At 35.1% G+C, this 17,584-nt stretch overlaps 1 protein-coding gene across 7 annotated transcripts in view; it reads left to right on the forward strand.

The window, feature by feature from the left end:
• The window catches only part of PAPOLG (poly(A) polymerase gamma), a 46,314-nt gene that overhangs the window by 16,399 nt on the left and 12,331 nt on the right, over positions 1-17,584 (forward strand). For 3 of the 7 annotated variants that reach the window (XM_039347540.1, XM_039347541.1, XM_039347542.1), the window contains exons 10-15: positions 336-408; positions 1,086-1,206; positions 2,582-2,666; positions 4,604-4,657; positions 8,497-8,616; positions 12,305-12,414. In XM_039347540.1, the coding sequence (XP_039203474.1) occupies positions 336-408; positions 1,086-1,206; positions 2,582-2,666; positions 4,604-4,657; positions 8,497-8,616; positions 12,305-12,414 (563 nt within the window). Of the gene's footprint in view, positions 1-335; positions 409-968; positions 1,207-2,581; positions 2,667-4,603; positions 4,658-4,991; positions 5,137-6,183; positions 6,242-8,496; positions 8,652-12,304; positions 12,415-17,584 lie in introns of those variants that run through there. The other 4 variants (XM_039347543.1, XM_039347544.1, XM_039347547.1 and 1 more) reach the window with 4 other exon arrangements.

Genomic DNA, 17,584 nt, shown 5'->3' on the forward strand with positions numbered 1-17,584 from the left:
AGCTGGGAAAACCCCTGCTCTAGACATTACTGACATAGGTAACCACTTTTGACTAGCATGGCAGTGTTGGTGGGAAGTTACGGTAGTTCTGGAGGGTGGCATATTGGGGAAGGCAGGCATATTTTGTGTTTCTATGTTTGTAATATAGAATATCTATGTGTAGTTCAAGTTTTGTCAGATTGCCTTTACATACAATATTAGCATTATGTGGAAATTAATATAATGGACCCAGCAAATTCTGAGGCCATCTACAGTGTATGTATTAGAAAAGAATGAAAGATGTTTAACTGGATTGCCTTCTCTCCAGAATTATCACTTATCTCTCTTACCTGCAGGGAATGGCCCAATCCTGTCTTGCTGAAACAACCTGAAGAAAGCAATCTTAACTTGCCTGTCTGGGACCCGAGGGTTTGTAAAACATACCATTTTGAGATGACAACAGTACCAATTCTTGATGGAGGGTTTTTCAGTAGCCATTCCTCTTCTAAGAGATTATCTGTTCTGTGAGGGTCTTTGAGTTGTGTGGGGCGAAATGGAAGGAGAGGAAATGTTCACAAAGGAGAATAACTAATGTTTGGAACAAAATCCACTTCTAAGCTGAATGTCCCTGTCTCATTTCAAGACAAAACACAGGCAGGGCATTGTGACATTGTTGTGTAATATCCTTTGTAATCAATTTTGCGGTTATGCTAAGACCTTGATTCATACTCTATTCTGAGTTATTTTTAAAATTGCTTTAGAATTATTGGCTCCTTTGGAATTGTCTATTCTGAGTGGGGAAAGGATGTTCCCTTATAAGTGAAGGTGTTTTCTCTGCATTTTCTATTGAATGCTAAACTTTAGTTAGCAGCTATAAAACACTTTCTGGACATGCACAAAATAGGTTGCCGGGATTATTTTTGGTATAATGACAATACTCATTGTAAGACAGATTGGTGTTATATTCCCCTGTTTCAAATGGAGGTGAAGGTTTACATTTATATTTGGTTTTCTAAAGGCCAGCTGATGAGTTGTTGGTTCGTGACATTTTGGGTTCATATTCTGAAGATTAGTTCTTCATGGAATCACCCATTCATCTGTGACAGGTAAATCCAGCTGACCGGTATCATCTGATGCCCATTATCACTCCAGCCTATCCACAGCAGAACTCCACATATAATGTGTCCACATCAACCCGAGCAATCATGGTGGAAGAATTCAAATATGGTAACCCATCTCCATTGCCTCTATATTTCGCATAGCAGAGTAAGAACAGTTTATTATTTGCTGGATAATCTCTTTGAAGAGTTTGCATTTTCCTTTTCTGAATGGATACAAAGAAATGCTCTAGATCAGGAGTCCCCAACCCTCAGGCCACAGACCGGCACCAGACCCTGGCATGCCAGAAACCAGGCCGCACAAACAAGTGAAACCCCATCCGCAGAATGCAGGCAGCACATAAAACCATGCCCTCTGTGGTCCGTGGAAAAACCTCTCTCCACAGAATCGGTCCCTGGTACCTAAAAGGTTGGGGGCCACTGCTCTGGATCATTTTTGTTCACTGGCAATCTTGTAGGAATGAATTTTCATTGATCAATATTGTTATTTTTGCAAAGGTGGGTGTCTAGTGATATGTTTTATTTATTTTTCTATTTATTATAATACTACTTCAAACAAAATGAATCTGTGACACTTACAAAAGCAATTAATGACAACTAGCCATAGAAAAATACATAAAACTATCCTATGAATGAAGTTATTTCTGTATTAGTATCTGGTTGTTGTAGATATTTCTTAAAAGGACAAAGGAGACTTTGTCCCAACATTCTTCCCCCTGCTTCACCTCAGCAGAATTTAGGGAAGAAGGGCATTCTTTGGGAGAGAGGAGAAATTTCTCTTTGAATGTTTCAGGGCTGGAGGGATTTATTATTGGGAGTAGGAAGATTGACTTCATTCTCCCTTTCCTGCCAGGAGTATCTTTACTGAAGCCAGAAACAACAATAGCATTCATATCATTGTTGCTGGTTTTGCTTGGTCCTATTCCTATTATTCTAGCATTTTAAGGGAAACAATAGCCTTCTTTAAAATGGCAGCAGAATTGTTCTTTGGACAGGAGAGAATAGGAAGAAAAAAATTCACAGAGAAGTCTCTCTTTTAGTCATCTCTTGTTTCAAGGATTGTAGAAATGTGGCACTGGGAGTCTTGAACTCAATGTGTGGATTGGCAGAGCTAACTATTATTCCCCTTCTCTCTTTTCATACTCATCTCTTATTTCTGATAATATCCAATTATCATTACTGACTATCCAAGATGAGATGCACAAAGTGTTCCCATGCAATATGGGATAGGATGCCAGTCCAAAAAGTAGAAAGGATTGAGGTGGTAAAGCTGCACCATAGACCCCCAATGGGAAGAGTATTAGAATGGGCACAGCTGGAAAAAACAATGGGATAGTGGATGTTAAGGAAAGTTCTCTGTGAGGTCTGTTAAGATTTATAATTCTTATAATTCTTAGCCTCAATGGCCTTTGTGGGATTGACACTTCTGAATTTATAACTGATTGTTATAAAGCACTTACCATAGGTGTGCTATGTTTAAACAGGTCTCATGGTTACAGATGAAATTCTTCAAGGAAAATCGGATTGGTCAAAGCTGCTTGAGCCACCCAACTTTTTTCAAAAGTATAAGTATGTGAGATCACTAAAGGTTTCAGAATTCACATTTCAGCAACTAAATATTCTGTATTTTAGCTAGCGATGCATCCTAAGCAGTTTATGGGTATAAGCTTATATTAAAATAACAATAGTGGAAATATGGCATATTTAAAAAACTAACACTAAGTGTTAGATCAAAGAAATCTGGGTACAATAATAACATGTGGCTAGTGATAGCTGGGCAGGGTAGAGAATGCAACATTGTTAGGAAATATATTTGCAATAGTGACTCATTAATTTTAATATTTATTTGTTATTTTTGAAATGGATTATCCTGTAGTCAGCTCATGATATAGTACCATGTTACCAAAGTTAGAGAATATAATCTGCACCCAAATAGTTTAATCTTGGCAATGGAACTGCAAATAGCTGCACCCAAGGCCAGCCTTATCATTACATAAAGTAAGGCAATTCTTCGATTAACAAATGTTGGATGGTTGTGGCAGTGGCATGTTGGCTAATAGACCAGGCTGCTCTCTTCAAATAGAGTGCAGAATATTATCCTGAATATTAATCTAATAGTAGACTGCTAATGCATGGTAAACAAGAAGGAACATATTGATTTTCTGTTTGAAAATGTGTAGATTTTTTTTCATTGTGGAGATTTATGTTATATATTTTGAAATCAACAAAATATGTTAAGCATTGCATAGGAATTTTAGAGACAGAACAACATACCTTATTTATTTAACCCATCTTACAGAACAAAGGTGACCTTTAGATAATTAAGTACCACAGTTTTTGCAGCTCTGTAAATTATAATGAGCACTTTCAGTGTTTTTGGAAATATTATTTGGATTCTTGATTGATGCTGAAGCCTCCTTAGCCTTGATGTGGGAAAAGTGTATCAGTACAGTTCAAGGTTAAGGAAGATTTTAGAGGAGACTGATATAAATAAAGTTAATAATTGAAGATTAAGTAGTAGAGTTTTAAATAGTTTTAACAGTAGTTTTTTTTTAATTTAAAAAGTTTTATTAAAAGTTACAAAGTAAACCCATTTACCCTACCCCCTACCCCCACCCCCCCACTTCCCGGAGCCAAATACAAGGTATTTCAAACATATTAAACATTAACCTAATTAAGTTAACTAATATATTAATCATAAGCTAAACAAGTTTAACAATTTATACAACAATTAAAATCATACTTAACCCTTAACTCCCTTTAAACCTTAATAACATTATAAACACATCAATTTATAAGCAATTATTATATAATAAAAAAAATTAAAAATATTATTTTTTTAATCATAAAATAAGTGGAACTTTTCAGTTCCATATTTAATCTTAATATAATCTATCCATCTTCTCCATACCATAATATATCTTTCTTGTGTATGATCCTTTAAATAAGCAGAAATTTTAGCCATTTCTGCTAAGTTAGAAACCTTAAATGTCCATTCTTCTAATGTAGGCAACAAATCTTTCTTCCAATATTGACCTATCAATAACCTTGCTGCTGTAATTAAATTCAACATTAAAACAATATCTTTAACATCAAAATCCTCAAAAATCCCTAATAAGAATAGTTGAGGAGTAAACTTTATCTTTCTTTTAAAAATATTTTGAATGTTCCACCAAATCATAATCCAAAAAGCCTTAATATTTTTACAAGTCCACCAAATATGAAAATAAGTTGCATCCACACCCCCAACATTTGGGCTGTAAGTTAGGGTACATACAAGATAACTTTTTAGGATCCAAGTGCCACCTATAGAACATTTTGTAAAAATTTTCTCTTAAATTTTGAGCCTGTGTGAATTTAACGTTTCTAATGTTAATGTATAAATAAAGTTAATAATTGAAGATTAAGTAGTAGAGTTTTAAATAGTTTTAATAGTAGTTTTAATAGTTTAATTTTAAAACTAAGACTATTAAAATGTATCAAATTTTAGTTCTCTATTTTTCCAGACACTATATTGTATTGACTGCTGTTTCTTCAACTGAAGAACATCATTTGGAATGGTAAGCCTATTTTTTAAATGCTGATAATAATCCCAATTTTAAAATCAAAAGCATTTCAGAAGGGAATTGGAGAAAAACTGTCTCTCCCTAATAGTCTTCATTAAGAACAGTAAGATTTATTTTCCAAACCAACTGAACATTTTACATTCAAGTATCCACATTAAAAATATGCTATATCATTTACAATGTATGAGCATAAAAATCAACATAATCTCATATATTCTGTATAAATTGTTCTGCAAGTTGTTCAGGTTATTCTGTTTTAAGATTTCAATTTATTTAACTACTTGCTCTGACTTCTGTATTTTGACAAGTTTTAACCACATGATTTCAGATGTGTCTACATGCATGAAGGGATAAAAACATTGAAAAAAATTAAAATTCTCAGTGCTAAGTTCTCTGCACACAACCACATCAAAAGAGTTGCAGAATGTACTCATTCTAGGCCCACCCATCATGTAATTCCTGTCTAATATCAGGTCAGTCCAATTTATAACCATTTATCTGTTTTATGATTATACTCTACTAAGCCATAATGTTTGCTTTGGCTTAACATATTGTTTGAAACCATCCATTATGATTCATAAGTCATAATTCATGGATTGGCATATGTACAGCCAAGCCAATTATGATTTATTTAACAAACTATGGTTTTGCCTAGTATATAAACACAGTGTGCATCTGCTAAAAGAAAATCAGAATTGTTACATGTCATCCCATAATAATGTTTAGTTTCCAATAAGCAAATACAAATAATTGGAGAACACATTTAAATAGAGATAGGTGCTTTTTTGCTGGGCCAAGATCCTAATGCCTAGGACAGATGTCTCCATTTTGATTGTCTCCAGTGAGAACTGATAACTCTTCCAGAGGATTCCAATGATGTTTCTGATCCTGATCATCATCTTCATTCATTCTCCTCTTCTTCTCTTCAATCATAATAGTTGTTTTTAATAGTCTATCATATGTACACATTGTACACAATAGTCTATCATATGTACACAAATATGGGTTTCTGTTTATACATAATCTCAAGGGAGTAACCAATGGTTAATTAGCCCAGGATGGATTGATTGATTCCTCTTGCTGTCTGTAGTTATTGTGGTCTTGTCTGAATCCCTGACTCAGAAACTAAAGAGACAGACCAGCAGCTTGAGGGATCAAAAAGTAATTAGCACCCACGGCAGTTTTGGGAGGCAATGAGCCTTAACAAGGGAGACCCAGGGCCAGGTTCTGGTAGGATGCCTCCCTCAAGAACAAGTGGCAGCTGCAAAGGACTGAGCAAAGGCAAATAATAGCATGCCTCCTTAAGAGGAGAGGGTAGTAACATTGCTAATACAGGCACATTGGCTGGATCTGGGTCTATATAAGAACTGATTTGGAAAAAAGTCATATACTGGAAAAACTGCACCTGCATTCCTGTCACTCTTGCTCTGCATTTGGACTCTTTCAGACTGGCTCCTGGAATTCTCTAGTGATCAAACAGTGGACTGTTACAGTCAACTCTTGTAGCTCTGCCTTTCTTTGTTCCTGCTGGCAGATTGTTATGGTTCAACGTAATGGATTCTTTGAACTTTTCAAGGTGTAAGTGCTCTTTGGCTTTATTTATTGGTTTATTCAATTCATTCATCCTGATTCTTATCAGAAAAATTACGACAAAGCAACAAAATCCTGCAACCTTCTATGTCCCTGGCATTTATTTTTGCTTTAGTGCAGGGGTGTCAAACTGCCGGTCCGCGGGCCGGATGTGTCATTCCAAAATCGCGCCCATCCCATTGCCGGCAATGGAAAAAAAAGTCACGATACATTGCAATACGTCATATGATGTTGGGAGTTTGACACCCCTGCTTTAGTGGATCCAGATACTAACATTCTTAGTCAACATCTCCAGATCTATGATTCTAAGGTGTGAACTTTTTTCACTGTTCCGCTTTCACAGATATGCATCACCATTGAGAAGAACCTTGCTTTAAATATTCTGATCTTCATCTTAAGAATATCATAATCCTTCCTGATCTTGTTTAATAGTGCATCTTACAATTAACATCTTATTTATTTTTCTGTTAACTATTCATCTTCATTTTAAGTCAAAGAAAATAAAACTATGTACATTTTCAATTGTAAATTCATTAATGCTAATTGATGCTGTCATCTTAATAATTAGCACTAATTCACATTTTCATTTCATAATAAGCTCTTTACATTCAGCTAACAAACTGGTATTGTCTATGTATCTCAGACTATTAAGAGTTTCAATTTCCAGTTTTGGTTCCAGTTGTCATCTTTAATATCTTGTCATTCTTATATTTGTTGAGACAGTTAGACTATATTCATCCTTATTTTACTTCCTTCCATATACTGAGACACTGTGTTTCCAAAGTCACTACTCATAGTAGCTTCTTGTTAATTGTAAATGTTCCTCAGAGGAATAATCAGATGTTCTGACACTCCATGAGTTCCACATTCTGGCATGAACTTCTTAGTCAAAGGGCTTGCTGTAGTTAATAATACAGAGTTGCCCTCTTATATTTTCTTGTTCTCATTGTGAAAACATAAAAACAACCTAAAAGTTTTTCTGTTCCTGGAACTTTCTCCCTTCAGAGTTGAGGATGACCCAATTTGTTGTCCTTTGATAGGGCTTGGATGTCTTGGCTTTATGTTGTGGTTTGGGGCACTAAGTATGTAAAGGACTTAGAGCCCCAGGTTTCCTGATTATATTGACATTTATGATAACATTTTTTACTCAGCTGCCACACATCTTTAATTTTGTACTATATTGTAATTGTTTTTAATCATTTTATGATTGTTCACTGCCCATAATCACTTGTCTGAGATGGGCGGTTTAGAAAATAAATAAACAAATAAATAGTAAATCAAAGGAGCATAAAATAAAATATATTCACAAAGGGAAATGCACAACAAGCTTAGCACATGTGGGAAATTTAAAGTAGAAATAATTGAAAACAAATGAATAGCAAACCTCACTGAGAAGGCCTTCAATTCAGTGGATCATTTGAGGAAGAGATTAAAATATTCAGTTTGATTCTTGTGGGAGAAGATCACTTTGCAAGTACTACCCTTTTACCTGATTCCTGATACCTTTTAAAAATGAAAAACAATTTTTAAGTTTCACCCACAACACACTGGAAGCTGGAAGTAGCACATGCATAGCAGAGCAATCATCAATAAAAGACTTTTCTGCAATTTGCAAATAATTTTATTATATGCATTATTATTTTATTGTTTATAAATATTAAATAGAGAAAAATACAAAAGCTACTTGGAAAAGTAGATACTTTTCCTGTTCTTTATACTCCAACTGATTTGCAATATTTGTAAACATTTAGACCTTTTCAGAAACCATACATTTTGCAGCCCAAGAGAATTATCATTATCTGGTTGATTGTTTTATGATCTCAACCTAAAGAAAGCAATGCTGGTCCAAAGACTACTTTACTCTGTGATGGACAGTATATAAACTTAATCCTTTAAAAAAGATGATGTTGCCTCATAAATCAGTGTCAGCCTTTTTCCCTCAAGTCTAATTTAAATATAACTGCTATATGATATTGAGGATTTTGTTGTGCTAATTATCTGGTGCTTTTTAATTTATTACTTTTTATTCATGTGTGTTTCAAACTTGTGATGGATATTTTTATTTCTGAAATAAGCATTCATCCTATGGATGTAAAGAATTCTAAATGCTGAAAATAATATTTTCCAATATTAAATCTCTTTCTTGTGTTTCATGCATTGCTCCCTCAAATTGCATAGTGCCATGTTTCCAAAGGTAGTTGGGAGTTCTTGATATTCTTACATTGCTGATTTTCTCTCTGTAGGATTGGCTTGGTGGAGTCTAAAATCCGTGTGCTTGTTGGACACTTGGAGAGAAATGAATTTATTACTCTTGCCCATGTAAATCCTCAATCCTTCAGTGGAAACAGGGATCAGTACAAAGAGTGAGTTAATGTCAACACTATTGTGTTGTGTTGAATTGATGTCTGCTTTTGAAGAGAGGCTAACATTGCTAGTTAGAAAGCCTTGTATAGCTTCTGTCTTTCCATCCTCAATTGTTTCCTTGGATAACAACAAAGCAAGCAATGGGAAAATATGGGAAGCACATAATAATCTTGCTTAATCTATAGGCACCTTTAGTCTGTTGTAGCACAAAGGTGATTTGTGTCACAACTGATTTGAAACCTTTAAGGTACACCATTGTTAACGGTTGGATTTTATATTTTGTCAAATAGTTGTATGTCTGGAAATGCTCCGTCATCCAAGTCATAATTGTCCCAAAAGTACTTTTCAAAAGGCAACTGGACTTTCTTTGGGGTTTTTTTTCCTTGAAGACATTTCACTTCTCATCCAAGAAGCTTCTTTAGTTCTGAAGAAAGTTTGGTTGCCTTTTGAAAAGCACCTTTGGTCAAATAGTTTCAAATAACATTCTTAGCAAACTTTGAGGGAGCCCTAGATTCACTCTATCTATCTATTTATCTATCTATCTATCTATCTATCTATCTATCTATCTATCTATCTATCTATCTATCTATCTACCTACCTACCTTATTTTCCGGCGTATAAGACGACTGGGCGTATAAGACAACCCCCAACTTTTGAGAAGATTTTCATGGTTTAGAAAGTCATCTTATACGCCGGAAAATACGGTAATTTAAAAGGTATATACCGACCACCAACCATGCAATTGTATTATAGCTATTATCTTTTTGGAATTTTGAAATATACTTTTTCACCATAGTTTCAATTTCTAATGCAATTAATGCTTTTTAGGAAAAAGGAAACAAGGTAACCACAAAATCCCAGTTAAAAAAAATTAATATTTTCCAAAAATGGGTGACTCTTTGACCCAGGTTTTATATAGTTTTTTTATCTTGCGTTGCCCCTTTTATTTGCATTTAATCTTAAAAGTGACAGGGGAAAAAACTGCATGCTGAATTGGAACTATATTTAATGGTTCTACCATAGCAGTGCCTATTGCTAAAGAAAAAACTTGCCTCCAGAAGTTGTGGGTACTCCACAACTTCTGTCCCTGTCCTGCCACAGCTCTTTCATGGGATTCCCCATCAGGCAGAAGAGCAGTGGTGGTCTGGATGCCTGGATTCCCCGGCGGGGGGTGGAAGTGTTTCCAGGGCAACAGAAGCCTTGTTTTATTGGCATATTGGTGTGGGACACTTAAACTCTCATCCGGACAGCCAATCCTCGCGCCAAGGGATGAGGAGCATGGGGCGCAGGATACGGGGGAGCTTGCTTTGATGTACTCATAAGCGGTTGAGGGGGGATTGCCACCCCTGCCCCCACAATGACATAGTTAATAACAATCCGATCAGGCTTTGCTGCATGGCTGCACCCCCTCCCCCCACGTACTTCGTTCTGGTGCCTTTGGAGAGAGAGAAGGGAGAGAAAGAGCGCGCGCGTGTGTGTGTTTATGTGTGTGTGAGAGGGAGGGAGGGAGGGCTCCCCTTTTTGTAAGTTTGCTTGCTCCGTCTGTGAGGGTCTCCGTTCCCCACACTTTTGCTGGCCAGCACCTCGCCTTCCTCCTCTTCCCTTTCCCTCCTGGCTTGTCTTCCTGTGTCCGAGGTGGCCTACGCGTTGCCGTGCGAATTGGCAGCCCGGATGCTAGTTTAAATGTCCTCTGCAGCCAAATAGCCCTGGAAAATGCCAGGGAGAAAAGAGGCGGAGCTAGAAGGCCCACCTGGGGTGAGCCGCGGTAAGGCGCCCAAGAAGAAGTGGGCACGTAAAGGCAACTGGATTACCTTGTCCCATTCCGCCCTGGGAAATATTTCTCCGTTTCTGGTGAAAACCGCTGCTCTGTGGCATGAAGGGCTGCTGCACTTAAAATGAAATAATTTCTGGGGTTGTTTTTTGATATGCTGAGGTGTGGCTTTTTCCCTCTGGACCTTTAAGCAAAATGCCATGTTACTTTTTCTTATTCCTCTAATGGCCCCACTTGCAAAATTCTTGATTGCAAATCCAATTCTTATAACTGAACTGTTTGTGGCCACCCTCTTTGGTTTCTTTAGGTACCCGTATTTTCCAGCGTATAAGACGACTGGGCGTATAAGACGACCCCCAACTTTTGAGAAGATTTTCATGGTTTAGAAAATCGTCTTATATACCGGAAAATACGGTATCTATCTATCTTTTATAAATAAAACCTATATGGCTGCCTATCTTATACTGAAAATCCTAGGCAGCTCACAATGACATAAAACCAACTGAACCCCACAGCAGCACCATATAACCAAACCATAGCACCAGAACCTCCTACTTACTTTACATTTACATTTGCTGGACTCTCTTTGATCTTTGCCCAATGTGAGGTTTTCATAGCCCTCCAGAAGGGCTAATAGGGTAGAGAACCTCCAGATCTCAAGAGCCAGGGCGCCCTCAGAAAAGGAGCCATACTTACTTATAAATTAACATGGAGTTAGTTTTAATATCAGTAACAATACTATTACTCTCTATTTTCTTTTAAAGCAACCAGTCTGATAATTCTTAGTGACTGGAAAATGTACATGTTTTGTAATCTTGAATTGCCCAGTAAAGTATGATTCAAAGGGACTTTGGATTGTTTAAATATCTAATATGGTTGGTTTTTGTCTTTTCAATGGGATTAGAATGTAAATAAGTATTGGGTTTATAAATGCATATGGCCTAAAGGAATAAAACCATGGAAGAGAGCATTTACAAGGAATGACTAACTAATGTGAATGAAGTTGCTTACTTTGAACTTGTCTTTGCACATTTCCCTCTTTTTGTACCCACCTGGCCAGGTAAGAATAGAAGCAGATAGACTGTTTTGCAGTAGAATCAGTTGATGAGAAAACACTTTAGCTTCTTCCTGGCTGATTATATTCCTGGTTCCCATAATAAGTGCCAAAGGGGTAGGGAACCTACAGCATTCAGCCGCATTCAACACTTGAGGCCATTTAGTGTGCTTTCTCCAGAATTCTTTGTGATGCAGCTGCTGTGCAAGTTTTCTGAAAGCCCTGTTCCTGCTAACTCTCAAGTCAAGGAAGACCTCTCAGTGCAGATACCAGAAGCTTCTAGGAGAGCTTGTGAAGTGTGTGAGCTCTGTAGCTATTTGGGCCTTATAGAAGCAGGGCCTTTCAGAAAATGAATAGTGTGAAAGCAAGGAAAAAGAGAAAAGAACAAAAGTAAAATGGCACTTATTTTGCTAAAACCTCCTCTCTCCATTGACCTTGTTAAATTAAAAGTGAGATAGGGAGTATTCATCTTCTTTTTTCCAGTGAGCACACTATAGCTGAGTGATTTTACACCTGAGTTTTCTCAATCTCTTTTGTCCAGTTATGTGTGAATTTAGATGAATGTGTGCATGTAGATATACAGTATGTTTATGCAGTTGGTATGCATGTCCAGTCTAGCTGAGTACTCCATAAAGTCCACTGTTCCCAATACATAGTTTCCTCTTCATTAGAATAATAAAATTCTGCATTGCAAAGTCCATAATTCCTTTATAACATATAATTTTGTTCTTTGTTATGTTGACATCTGAATCTCTGCAAGGAAATCAGTCTAATGCAGAAGTAATTTACGTTTAGCTCTTACCCAGAACACTTTTGGCATTGGAGCATTTGGTAATATGTTGTTTTGTATCTTTCCCTCTAGAAGTGATTATGTGTCAATGTGGTTTCTGGGAATAATTTTCAAGAAACTGGAGAATGCAGAGAGTGTAAGCATTGACTTAACCTATGATATCCAGTCATTCACAGATACAGGTAAACTTTTCTCTCCTTAAAAGTCCTGTTCTGAATAGACCATTATTATTTTAGATGGATGCCTCATTTTAGTGTACGGTAGTGCGTCTGACATCTTGGCAACCAAGTGAAATGTCATCCATAATGTGCTGGCTTATAAAAATGAGAAAAGGAAGTTTAGAAAAGAATAACCAAGTCTCTGCAGGCCTGATATTTTTGGATGCTGAAAAAGCCTTTGATCAAGTGAATTGGCAGTTTATGCTGTGTTTAATCAAGGAGATGAATTTTGGACAAAATATATTACAAGTATTATCCAATATATATCAAAAACAGACTGCTCAAATTATTGTAAATGGGGGTTTGTCAGAGGCTTTTGTAATAGAAAAAGGAACAAGACAGGGATGCCCGTTGTCTCCGTTATTGTTTGTTTTAACACTGGAAATTTTGTTGATTAAAATTCGGGAGTCTCAAGAAATAAAAGGAATAGAAATTAATAAAAAAGAATATAAATTAAGAGCCTTTGCAGATGACTTGGTTGTTACTTTGTCTCAACCTGTTTCTTCGGTGGTGAAATTATTACAATTGATTCAACAATATGGACGTGTTTCTGGCTTTAAAATTAATAATAATAAGACCAAAATATTAGCTAAAAACATGACTAATGGTGATAAACAGGCTCTAGTTAACTTAACAGACTTTGAAATTGTTGATAAGGTAAAATATTTGGGGGTTACATTATCTGCTTCTAATGTAAAATTGTATAAAAATAATTATGAAAAGCTGTGGATGGAGGTACAGAAGGATTTAAAAAACTGGAATAATTTACAGTTATCCCTTATGGGCAGAATTGCAGTTATTAAAATGAATGTCCTGCCAAAGTTTATTTTTTTGTTCCAAATGTTACCTATCTTAAAGAACGAACGTAATTTAGATGAATGGCAAAAAGGTATTAATAAATTTGTTTGGGCAGGGAAAAAACCAAGGGTGAAACTTAAAATAATGCAAGATTTTCGTGAGAGAGGTGGACTCAAGGTACCAAATATGAAATTGTATTATGATGCTGTAGTATTGACATTGATTAGCGACTGGGTGAATTTAACAAATACAGAAATACTTCATTTGGAAGGCTGGGACCTATTTTTTGGATGGCATGCCTATTTAATATTTAATAAAAAAGTGGATTGGGTTTTTAAGTCTCATATTATAAGAAACTCTTTGCTAAGAGTGTGGAGAAAGTATTATAAAAGTGACTTCAAAATACCATTATGGGCTATACCTCGGCATGCCATAGAAGGTATAAGGAAAGGGGTAAATATGGACAAGGTCTCTTACGTACAGTTATTAAGATGGGATGGCCAAGACTGGCAGTTAAAATCTTTGGAAGAATTAACACATGAAAACTTAACTTATTCATGGTTCCAATATAGACAAATAGTGGATAGATGGAAGATGGATTGTAAAATGGGCTGGCTTAGAGAAGATGAAATTTTTTTAAAACAAGTAAGAGATCAAAGGCCAACCCATATTAAGAGAGTTTATGGGGTTTTAGTGGAATTAGATTCAGAACTTGAACTAGTTAAAGATTGTATGATTAAATGGGCACAGAATATTGGTGAAACGATTTCAATGGATACTTGGGAACTTATTTGGATAAGAAATGTTAAATTCACACAAGCGCAAAATTTAAGAGAGAATTTTTATAAGATGTTTTATAGATGGCACCTTGACCCAAAGAAAATGTCCATTATGTACCCTAATCTACAGCCGAAATGCTGGAGATGTGGATATTTGGATGCTACCTATTACCATATTTGGTGGACGTGTAAGCATATAAAAGCTTTTTGGATTAAGATATGGTGGAATATTCAAAGAATTTTTAAAAGGAGGGTAAAATTTACTCCGCAATTATTTTTACTAGGTATTGTTATTGACTGTGATGCTAAGGAGGTTATATTGATGTTAAATTTGATTACAGCCGCTAGGTTGTTAATAGGACAATATTGGAAGAAGGAATCTTTGCCTACTTTACAAGAATGGTTTCATAAAGTTTCGTATTTGGCAGAAATGGCAAAGATTTCGGCTTTCTTAAAGGAGCAATCTCAAGAAAAATTTTTTGCGGTATGGGAAAAATGGATAAATTTTATACAACATAATTTGGATATGGAAAAATATTATTTAGCCTTTTTATAATTTGTAATGATTGTTTTTTCTTTCTTTCTTTCTTCTTTTTCTTTTTTATATATATACATTTTTTATGTATTATTATTCATATTTTTTTTTTTACATATATATGCTTTATTCTTCGTCTACTTTTTTCTTTCTTCTTTCTCTCTCTCTCTTCTCTTTTTATTTTTTTTTCTTTTTTAGTATATATTATTCATTTTAAAGTTTATGTTATGTATATTATTATTATATATATTATTACTGTGATTTTTATTATTATTATTAATTATTTTATAAATTGCAAATGTTATTTTTAAAATATTTGTTAAATAATCCTATATTCAGTTCTGGGAAGTCGGGGGGGGGGGGTGGGGTGGTTGGGGAGGGGGGGGTGGATTTTTATTTGTAAAACTTTTGAAAAATTTCAATAAAAAAAAAAAAAATGAGAAAAGGAATATTTACATATTAAATTTCTATACTGCCCGTCACACCAAAGTGACTATGGGCGGCTTACAACAATATGCCACAGAGAAGATTTGAAAATGAAGCATAATCCATGCTGAAGTAAATTTCTCCTTTAAATAATTTTTTTCAAAGATTTACCATTTTTAAAATATCTTTAAAGCCTATTGGACTGACAAAGTCCTGATTTCTTGACTGCAAGAGAACACATGCTTTGCTCACTATTTAATCACATCCTTTATATCTATATTGAGCTTACTTTTAGATGAATCTGCTCCCTACAGCCTTGGAATTATTGGCAATAGTGTAAAGTTCACTATAATCAATGGGAGTTTCTCTTAACTATGCTGTAGTGAAGCATTTATCTTTCCAAGCAGTGTTCTTGGAATTTAATTAGATTCTGTAGTGGGTTTTGCCATTAGAATTAATAGGAGTTTTACAATGGACTCCCCTGGATACATCTTCGCACAAGTCCAATTAGGACTTGTCCTTCTCCAGAGGAAGAAAAATAGGCTTACTTTTCAAAATGTATGAGATTTTTATTTAGAGATGAAAAGTGTCTTGTGAAATGTAGTTAGTCAGCCTAGAAAATTCTGCAGAAGCTATTTTTGAAAGCTGAACATTGCTGTAAGCAACATAGGTGTGTATTCATTGGAAAGAAAGAAAAAGCCAAAACTCATGATCATATGTTTTCCAAAGTGGAGCCCTCTGCCCAATAATGTGTTGGAGCTTACTCATACCAGTTTTCCAACTGCTGATTGTTAAATTTTCTGGAATTTTGTGAGCCACTTGAGAGCAAAGATGAGCCTCCAACCTGACACATTGATTAGCTGTTCAGTGACCAGCAATGTGGCAGTAGCAGTGGAGCCGGCAGAGTCAATTATTAAACCCTATCAGCATGCCACTGCCTCTGCCCCTATACAGAGACTAGGAAAATTATATAAAAATATAAACAGACCTCAACTTATGGTCACAACTAACCCTGGAATTTTGGTTATATTTCATTGCAGTCATAAATCAAATCACCACATGACCAGACTAGATTTTATAGTTGTTTTTATGATAGTCGTTGAGTGAATCACATTATTGTAAGTCCAAATCTAGCTCATCCAAAGAGTGCTTTTTGCCATTTTTTTTACCAGAAAATAACAAAAAAAGTTGCAAAACATGATCATGTAACCATGGGATGCTGCAACTGGTTATAAATGCAAGCCAGTTGTGCCCAAATGCCCAAAATGCAATCGTGACTACAGGAGTTATGTAGCAATCATAACTTTGAAGATGGGTCGTAAATAACTTTTTCAAATCTGTTGTAACTTTGAATGGTTGTTAAGCAACAGGGCATAAGCTAAGGACTACCTTCAAGATTTATTCAATGTATTGGCATGTATCTGCTAGAGTAGAAATGTCTCCTGTAAACCAGGTGATATAATATATTGGATACAAAGGTATACATGTATATACTATTCTAACTATATAAGCTAGATTGCTGTAGGAAGGGACATTAGTCCCTTCCCCTTTTATTAATTTATTTTTTCTTGGACAAAATCTGGTTTTAAGTTATAAAAGCCCTTTATTAGAAAACATGTAATAATTTTATATTAGTTTAATGGAGACAATAAACAGTTGGCAGTTGTTGTGTTATGAAATCTAGTTTCTTTTTTTATATATATAAATATTTTATTAATTTTCTATTTTTGCAAACAAGTACTTAATAGACAATGTGTTGACTGAGTCCATTAGTAATTCCGTGGTACGTATAAGCTTCTTCAAGCTAAATCCAATATTACACCATCCAATACATCCTCTCTTCTTCGGGTAATAAATTTTTTCCCATATTAAGCAAATACAATTCTTATTGTTGTTAATAAATATGCAGTTGAATATCAACATTTATTACAGTTTTCTAATAGTATCAATGATATCAATTTAAAATATATTTTCTAACCAAAACATATCTTAATTGCATTTGCACTCAATATCCATTTATTCAGTCAGTATCCTATTTTCACTTTTTTTTCAGTTTTAATTTTCCATCTATGTTCAAAATATCCCAATCATTTATAATTTCAAAACAAGTTATATTCGGGTAACCAAAAGTGTCCCATATTCAAACTTCTTAGCATTCTCTTATTTCCCTTTTCATGCCAAAATATGATATTCTGATTACCAATCTTATCTATAATAATACTATTTCTAGCAATCTATTCTTAACCGTAGTCAAACATCTAATTAATAATATAATATCCCCTCTAATAGATCAAAGCTTCTGTTTTCTTCAGTCTTACTCTAGCTTTCTTCCTTTGCCAACTAACTTTCCAAGTCAGTGCATTTGGATCATCAAATAATTCTTCCTCTATTTTTGTGTATATTATTTGGAGCAAAAGAAACAATTTAGTTAAAGTATTTTTGGAAGAGCTAGCCCATTGACATTCATTAAACAACCTCCCTCCTTCTCCAGTTCCCCACAGTTCTGGTAATGGCTTTATCATCCATTCCATCGGGTTTCCTTCCTTATCCTCCAGTATGCTCTGAAATCTTGGTTGATAAAATGTCTTTTCCATTT

This window comes from Crotalus tigris, unplaced genomic scaffold (assembly GCF_016545835.1).
Source record: "Crotalus tigris isolate CLP2741 ecotype Arizona unplaced genomic scaffold, ASM1654583v1 scf7180000018085.976183, whole genome shotgun sequence".
Taxonomy (NCBI): domain Eukaryota; kingdom Metazoa; phylum Chordata; class Lepidosauria; order Squamata; family Viperidae; genus Crotalus; species Crotalus tigris.